The 8762-nt window shown below is 47.1% G+C and overlaps 1 protein-coding gene across 1 annotated transcript; it reads right to left on the bottom strand.

The window, feature by feature from the left end:
- Window positions 1–3840: 3840 nt before the first annotated feature.
- Window positions 3841–7042, bottom strand: KCNE4 (potassium voltage-gated channel subfamily E regulatory subunit 4). The gene is made up of 2 exons (XM_036098707.2): window positions 6922–7042; window positions 3841–6365 (listed from the first exon to the last, which is right to left on the bottom strand). The coding sequence occupies exon 2, from the start codon at window positions 6337–6339 to the stop codon at window positions 5827–5829; it is 513 nt and encodes a 170-aa protein (XP_035954600.1). The 5' UTR covers window positions 6340–6365; window positions 6922–7042; the 3' UTR covers window positions 3841–5826.
- Window positions 7043–8762: the final 1720 nt, after the last annotated feature.

Raw genomic sequence — 8762 nt, 5'->3', positions numbered from 1 at the left:
GGCCTACATTGGAATCCCGATCACTCATTACGTTAGTTGGCAACTACCATCCCCCGGTAGTTGAGAGCCTCAACTTTCATACCTACATTAACAGTATCAAAGACCTAGCTCAGAGTCTGCTTGAGAGGATTAAGTAAGATAATCAAAGGGAAAGCACCTATCACTTAACAAGGCAAATATTAAGTAAGCAATACATTTTGTCTATTTAATTACACCATAGCATCCTCAAACTGTTCAAAGACATAAGCTATGTATTCTTACATCCAGAGAGCCCTGCCTTAATGTTATAAATAAATCAGAAACAGTTATTTTTTTACTGGAAATCAACTATGGGGAGACTTTGACCTCTTTGGAGGCCAGGCAGATGTTACATTTTTCCCAGCACCTAGAGAAGTACCTAGAAGAAAATAGTAGGAACACAAAACACAGGCTTGTAACAACTGGGTGATGTATATGCTTGACATGTAATAAGTGCTTAATAAGTATAACGCATCGTGGCTACTATTTCCTTTTTGTTGATTTCACTCCTGTTTAGTTTTTTGTTGTTTTCATTCTTTTTGTGAAATGGAAGGAAGTGAGCGAGGAAAAGGAGGGAGGTTGGGGAAAGAGATGCTATGGACGGAATATTTGTATGCCTTCCCCCAAATTCACATGTTGAAATCTGCTCCCCAGTGTGATGGTATTTGGAGGTGGGGCCTTTGGGAGATGATTAGGTCATGAGGATGGGGTCCTCATGAATGAGATTAGTGCCCTTATAAGAAGAAGCCAGAGAGCTAGCTTCCTGCCTTTTCTGCCATGTGAGAATATAAGAAGTCAGCCATCCACACACCAGAAGAGGGTCCCACCAGAACCTGATCATGTTGGAACCCTGATCACAGACTACCAGCCTCCAGAACTATGAGAAATAAACCTCTGTTGTTTATAAGCCACCCAGTCTATGATACTTTGTTATAGCAGCCGGAACGGAGGAAGACCAGAGAGAACATGCCACTCACCATCTCTGAATAAGGGATGGAAAACAATTAAGGACAGAAAAGGCTATGGCCATTGATGTGAAGAATTCTTTAATCATGTTCCTTAGCAAGAAAATGCAAGGTAAAAAAATAAATTCCTAGAGCTGGGAGAACAAAACAGCCCTATATTGAATGGGGCAGGAGAGATGCAAAGAGGAGGAAGACAGAGTTGTACAGGATGAAAGGACAATGTTCTCCTTGCAGCCCCTCCTCTACGCCACGAATGGAGGTTGCCATGGCTCAAAGCTTGTCATTGCCTGAGTCAAGGACTAAATCCCAACTTCATAAAGTTGCTCTAATGATCCAGTGCCGTGGGGCCATGGGCTCCTCCTTCAAACAAGTGACCTCGGCTAGTTATCTCCATAGTAACAGCTCACATCCCAAACTGTTCTTTCCTGTGTGGGAAGAAACATTTCAGAAATGGGGAAAGGCAAAATTGAACAGTGGTTTTTCTCTCTTATGACCTTCTTCTTTGGCAAATCATATCCTTTTCCTGAATGTTGCCATCTCCTGAGGAAACCGTGCACAGAAGAGAAGGTTCGGTGACTTTAATTTGCAGATGTCTGTCCAGGATACATTTTAAAAAGTAGAAGCCTATAGCTGCTTTTCCTTTAGTTTCATGCAGCGCTCAATATTTCGCAGGTGGTTTCACCATTCTTTTTTTTTTTTTTTAATTTTATTTATTTATTTGAGCGAGAGAGAATGAGAGATAGCACGAGAGGGAAGAGGGTCAGAGAGAGAAGCAGACTCCCTACTGAGCAGGGGGCCTGATGTGGGACTCGATCCCGGGACTCCAGGATCGTGACCTGAGCCAAAGGCAGTCACTTAACCAACTGAGCCACCCAGGCGCCCCGGTTTCACCATTCTTGTCATTAGCAGCTCCCCCACCCCCAAAGAGAAAGGCCAGCATGTCTCCCTCATGGTGAAAGAGAGAGACGGCAGGTCAGAGAGGCTGGGTACTTTCTGCATGGCTCCAGAGCAACAGAGCCACAGAGGTTTTCTTCTAGGCTACTAGAAAGCCAGACAAAATAAGGCTGAGTCTCTACTGAACCCCATCTACACCCTGCCTTCCTGCAGTCCAGCCCCTGCCTGAGCCACCATCCTGGTCAATGAGCTGACATGTCTGCCTCCAGCCCTAGGCTCCACCTCTTGTCCTGTAACCCGTGACTCCCTGTAGTTTTCTCCAGCTGGCTGCCTAGATTGCGGGTAAGGCAAACATAGGCTCTGTCTCTACCTGGAGTATCAGATGCATTGTGAGCTCAATGTTCTGTCTGTTCCACAACGTCTATGATCGGAGTGACATTTTACAGGATGATAAATGACCCTTCTCCAGCTGAGCCCTGGAAGTGCGTGCCTGACCACAAGCCCCTCCAGTTGCAGCTCTCAAATGTACCATGGGGTCTACTTTCCAACCAGAATCATGAGCCAAGAGTACTCTTTCCCTGGCCCAATTCCAGCCTTTCCCAGTAATTTGGATCCCATGGTTCTGTCCATGAAAGAAAGCTTTTCCTCTGCAGCGTCCGCGCCTGACTCTGACGTACAAAGGTGTAATTAGAACAGCATGGAGCGAGCAGGATGATCCATTTACCTCATCCCTAACATTTAAGTGCTTTAAAATATGTTTCTAATATCCTAGGTGCGTGGGGCCAAATTTCCTTCTCAGATTTTCACATGCATGAGTAAATCCACACAGACTAAACCCCTTGGGCCTTAGGTTCTGCTTAGAAGTTCTTTTTTTTTTTTTTTAAAGAAAACAAATATTCCATTAAAACGACATAGTGTACTCTGCATATTTTTAGGACAATTAGAGTTTAGAATTCCCTCTTCTTCCGCCCCTGGTTTAAAAAAAAAAAAAAAATGTTTTAACTCTTTCCTCCCCAAGAATGACGTATTAAGCCCCGATAAATTGAAAGGCTTTCTTGTCTTTTAAAATCATGTCCTCATCTTACATTGTCAAAATACCAAGTGGTGAATTGGGATCCTGGATGTGCTTTGGGAAGAATCCAGGCTCCGCTGTACTTTTGCCAGATAAAGACTTTAGGGAGACAGTTATTTGGGAACCTAATGGAAACATTTGCTTGAAATTGAAAAGCTAAACTCACAGGAAACGGAGAAACATAAAAGTAAGGCCACTCTCTACCATCTGCTTGACTCAAAATGGGTCACTGGTTTCGGTCATTTTTCTTCAGCACTTCCGACTGTGTAAATAAAATCATAAAAGAGAGGCCGCAGCAGGCTGGCGGGACCTCAGCCTGGGGGGACCTCAGCCTGGGAGGCGGAGCGAAAGCAAGACCAAGTGGGAGGAGCGAGCGGGTCAGGTGACCGGGAGGGGGCGGGAGCGCCAACCCCGGCTCCGGCCCGCGGGCTCCGCTGTGTTCGGAGGTTTTGCGGCTGTGTGCACAGCTCGGCTCCCTGCCGGTAGGTCTGTGCTGCCCTGGCCATCTGTGGGTCATACTTGCCCAGCCAACATGCAAACCAGGTGTGTCCTTGCGACCAAATTTGGAGCAGCATCTTTGCACCAGGTTGCCCTGTCCCTCTGCATGTTCAAATTCAAGGGCCCCAAAGCCCCCAAATGTGAAAGAGAGGAGGATGTCAGACCCATCTGCAGCTTGTTTTTTTTTTATTATTATTACTATTCATTGCAAAGCATATCAAAGGATGGGAAAGCCCAGCCCCGCTCCCTCCATGACTCAGGCAGAAATAAGATAACACCTTCCTGGGAGTCTGACCCGGAAAGATGACCCGGATCCAGAGACGGCTTGGGAAATTATCTGGGATGTCCTGGAAACTAGGAATCATATTGAAGAATCGAAGAGAGAGCTCATAATTTCCTCGGGAAAATGTGTTTGTTTATTTAAATTAAAAAATAGTGTGAAAATTACAAACTGTTAAATACAGAAGACGATTTTATACAACTTAATAGAATAAGAAGGAAGTATATACATCACTTTTTTAACAGGCGCAGATAGACTTGCACCAAACTTCAGGATTAAGCAATGGAAAATGTGACAACGCACATGTCCCTCGCAGTAAAGCTTCAGAATTCAAGTGATTCCAGGCAAGGGGCCAAACTGAACTTGGCTTCTTTCACCTCAAACAGCCCCCTTTGGAGTAAATCCACACTCTGAATTTTAAAGTGAACGGAGGGCCCTTTTCCCCCAAAACATAAATGTTCTCTAGCACTGTGTGAGGGCAAACTGATAAACCAGCTCATCTACTATTAACCCTTATGGGAACAGTAGTTACTGCTATCTTCAATCAAGGAAGAGCGTGTTTTTAAAAAAAAAAAAAATTTTTTTTGTTTTTACTAGAATTAAATTTGACCTTTTGGTGTGTTTCTCTTCCTGCTTGCCTTTAAGGGCCTAACGGGTCTGCTACAAAGCTACTGACCACAGGAATACACGGAGATACCAGCAAGCATTCCTGAACATTTGCTTTTAGATTTCTGGTTTCTCGGCTGAAGTATTAACATTCTACTACCCAGGGAACTTTGCAGAGTAAAATGTGGTATCTGCCTCCCTAGTTCACTGCTGGGAAAATGACAGCATGAACGGGGTGGTGATTCGTCCTGAATTTCCCAGTTACATGTGTTCTGAGTCTCCAACTGCAACTTTAAATAAGCAGATCTGTTCTCAGACTAACTGGCCAAGTGGGAAATATTTTGTCCAAGCTTCCTCACACCAGGCCATACAGGATTTATCAGAGTCTTAAAATCCAAAGACATCCTCCCAGCCCCCTGGGGATGTAGATTCAGGAGTCTCATGAAGGCAGTAAGCCTCTTGATGACATGCCCAGGACCACACAGCATATCAGTGTCAAGGCTCGGGATCGGAAAACAGAACCTGGGCCCCCGCTTTGTACAACCTCCACCCGAGTATGCCCTTCTAGGTCTCGGCTATGTGACGAAATGCCATATCGTGGAGGCCCACTTTATGTCAGCTTCCAGCTCAGAAAACTAGGCTGGGAAAAAAGCAGCAGCAGAGCTAACGGCTTGGCCTTGTTCAACCCCACCATCACCCCTTCTAGAAAGATCAGGAAGAGTCCCCTGCACAGCTATTCAGAGTACAGGTTCGATTCTGGGGAAGCCCTTCCAACCAAGAAAACGTCATGCCAGCATGCGATGCTGGATGGTCTGAGGTCAGAGTCCAAGGTCATAGGTTAGACAAAGGCTCAAAATAACAGATTCTGTTTTATAATCCCAGCTAATGTTAACAGGTTGTGAAAGTTGCTTTTTTTTTTTCTTACAGTATGCAAAAGAACCAGGTTTGACTCTCCAGCTTTCTGCCATCAAAAACCCTCCATCAGACATCCCCCTCTAACCCAAAAGACCTCCAAAGGAAGCTCTGTAACCTGCTGGGAACACCATAGGGGTACTTACAGCCCATCAGATCTAGAACAAAGCTCTAGGCAAATTAGCAGATCAGAACCAGTCCCTCCGCATGTCCTAGGCATTGGGCAGCCCTGGAGTGGGCAGATGCCCCAGGGGTTACCCAGGGCATCCAGCGAGAAAACAACAGCAAGCACAGCGACCTGCCGAATTCGGAACTGGAACCCCAAGCCCCAGACCCCAAAGTCAAGGTGCACACTGCACATCTTCGGGGCTTTTCAGTGGCAGGTCTGCACCACAGGCCCGGCGTGGACTCCTGGCTGCTGACTCCAGCGGAGTCTTGTCCCCCACCGCCCCACGCAGGGGCTCGCCAACAGTCTCTTTAAAGTGACAGCTGCCCTGAAAAGCGAAACCGGACACGGGAAGTGTCCTTCCTCTCCCTAAGGGTGCTGGCTGATGGGGCCGCCTCCAGGGGCCCTGGGGGTGCTAGGAATTCTGATGGATGTTCTCTGAGGACCCTTCGCTGCTTTCGTTGAGGAGCATCTCTGAAGTCTCCCCCAGCTCATCATCTGCCCCCTCCTCCTGGATAGTGAGGTGCACGTCTGGGGAGGAGGACTCGGAGCTCACGCTGTCTCCTTCCATGGAGCAGAGGGTACAGGACAGGGCAGGCGCCACACTCTCTTGCAGCATATTCAGCATCATGGGCACCTGCACCGACCTCAGGCCCGACACCATGGGCAGCGGCTTCATGGCCTCCCCCCAGAGCCTCTCCTCATCTTTGTACAGCAGCAGGAGGTTCGACTTCTTCTCCCGCCTCTTAGATTTCATATAGCCCAGCATGATTCCGATCAAGAAAATGCCGTAGAAGGACATGACCACCAGAACGTAGAAGTATTCGTTGCCGTTGCCGCTCTCGCTGCCGGGCACGTGGGACACCAGGTGGCTGCTGGGGGCTGCGGTGCTGGGGTGCGTGCTGTTCAGAGGCTCCATCTTCAGCATTGAAGCGCCACGCACACAGCCACGGTCTGGGGAGAAACCTGCAGGTTAGAAACCTCCCACGGGCCCGCGGTGCAGGGAGGAGGCTGAGCAGGAGCTTTGTGGGATTGCAGCAGCAAAAAGGCTGAATACTGCATGGAGAAATCCTGGTAAGAAGGCCCACGAAACAACTGACAGAGGTTAGGTATGAGAGGCCAGGGGGGACGGAGGGAAGGGAGGGAGGGATAGGGAGACATGCGACAAGGACTTTCCTTTTTTAGGGTATATGTGTCCTCGTATCTGCACTTCATAAAGCGAGCGTGTAAAAAGCATTGCTTTGATCATTTTAAAATCCAAAGGGGAAAGTCAGTCTAAGACAAGGGAGCATAGAGAAAATAAATCACATTTTAGTCACTGGGAAACTTTTTCTAACTGAGCAGAGAAAGAAAAAGAAAGCTCACATGTTGCTTCTCAAACGTAAGCTTATTTTTAATTCAAAGCCGAGTTTCCTAAGAACAGAGAAAGGGAAGGAAAACGTCATCTACTCATTGCACAAAACAGCCCTCTCTCAAATGTTTCTGAAGCCCAGTTGCATTGTTAACTTACCCAAGGCTGGCAAATTCTTCCGAAGTCCTGGGTTGCTAAATGGCCAAGTCCGAGGGCGTCCTTCCTCTCTGCGGGACTCCGCGCTCTGACAACTCTGCTTCTGCTGTTGGGATATATAGTCAAGAAATGCATCGTCACGTGTTCTGGGAGGAAGATTTACAACAGAGGTTGGTCGTGGCAGAGTGAACAGCACTGCGGTTCAACTCACTGAACTTCGCAGCTGTGAAAAGAAAGAGACTGGGAATCGGGGATTGCTCCTCGCCTCCGCCCCCCCCTCCCCCAGCCCCGAGCCAAAGTTTCCAGGTGGCCCTGAAAACGAGTGGAAAGAGGAGAAAGAATGTGCCCAGTTGAAACTGTTATCCCAAGGTCCGCTCTCATTCAAAATGAGTTCGTGCTTCATCTCCCTCTTGGGGAATAACCATGATGCCTTCCGCAGGTTTTCAGAGACAGTCAAATACCATCGACTGGATAAAAGACAGTTGGAAGCAAGTGCAGGATTTACTGTCAAGAAACTCGGGCTTATGTTTCAGTTCTTCCACTAACAAGGCAAATGTCATAAATCCTTACTGAACCTTTCTGCGCCTCAGATGCCTGATCTGTAAAATTGCTGGATGTGGGAGCTTCGACATGGAGAATTAGATGAACCGTGTGAACTTTTGAATCCCTGTCAGCTTCATCATTCTAAGATTTAAGGCTGCCTGGTACAGGGGAGGCTTTTTAAAACATGGAGAGGTTCTACCCGTCTTTTGCATCAAGCTCATACATTTATTTTTTATAATTAAAATATATCTTCCAGATTCTTTTCAATCACCCGTGTGAAGTGAAAATGGGTTATGGTGCAAGACACTGTGGACGGTTTGGGCTCCTGTTGGATGGCACATCACTGCTCTTCCGTAGCGTCCCACAGAGACCATCCACGCATCTCTTTGCTGTCTCTGGCGGGTCAGGGGAGGAGCAGAAATTCTTCTGGTGACCTGCAGAGCACAGTTCAAGCTTTTAAAACCTATGCAAACCTTGTGTTAAAATGGTCGCTGTGATCAAAATTGAAAAAAGAATGGAAGACTTTGATGTCATTCCATCCGCTCCCCGGGATGCTTATTCTGAGAGGCTATTATTCTAAGTTAAAGTAAACTGGGAGGGATGCTCTGTTTCCCAGTGGTCTGGTGGCCTATGAATTGCAGCCAGACTGTCTTGGGGAATGGACTCTAGAGAAAACATTTCTCGTGGTTCTGCTGTTGTTCAACTGAAGCTGGGGGAGAGCATGGCAACATCTTCTTCCGCATCTGGAATGTACATAGCCCACACACTGGGACGTCCACGGCTGCTACAAGAACCCACCCAGGTTAGCGCCTGGCCCTAAGTCTGTCGGGATACCTATGGAAAGAGCAGGCTAATGAGCACAAGATGCTCTTTTCCCCACTGGTCTACTTGTGTTATGGTTTAGGCTGTGTTCACCCGTAAGTCCACAACTGGCTTCAAGGTATAACCCCTGACCATTCCAACACCAAGATCATCCGTACACTGGACTTCTGCTCACACCAATAAAGACATCCTTACGGTTGTATCAATACTTGAAAAGTTCCACAGCTACCTTGACCAAGGTAGATTTGGCCTTTTCCACTTGTATTTATCATAAGTACCTGACAGCTTCCATCTTCCGCTCTGCCTACGGTGGTTTGTCAGGGTCATCAAAACAAGAGAGACCCGGGAGAAACATGTCTGTTAATTGTGAATCCCCATATGGTAGATTATGTACTTTGGGACATACGAGTTTAGTAATCACCCAAAAGTGGCCAAACACAGCAAACTGGAAACTTTGAGGAGGCAGAGAGGAGATGGAA

This window comes from Halichoerus grypus, chromosome 4 (genome assembly GCF_964656455.1).
Source record: "Halichoerus grypus chromosome 4, mHalGry1.hap1.1, whole genome shotgun sequence".
In the NCBI taxonomy this organism is placed as follows: domain Eukaryota; kingdom Metazoa; phylum Chordata; class Mammalia; order Carnivora; family Phocidae; genus Halichoerus; species Halichoerus grypus.
The sequence above is the reverse complement of the archived record's forward strand: the minus strand, read 5'-3'. Positions and strand labels throughout refer to the sequence as shown.

Bases quoted from the DNA above. Each gene is read 5' to 3' on its own strand.
- KCNE4 (XM_036098707.2), bottom strand. From the start codon at position 6,339: ATGCTGAAGATGGAGCCTCTGAACAGCACGCACCCCAGCACCGCAGCC.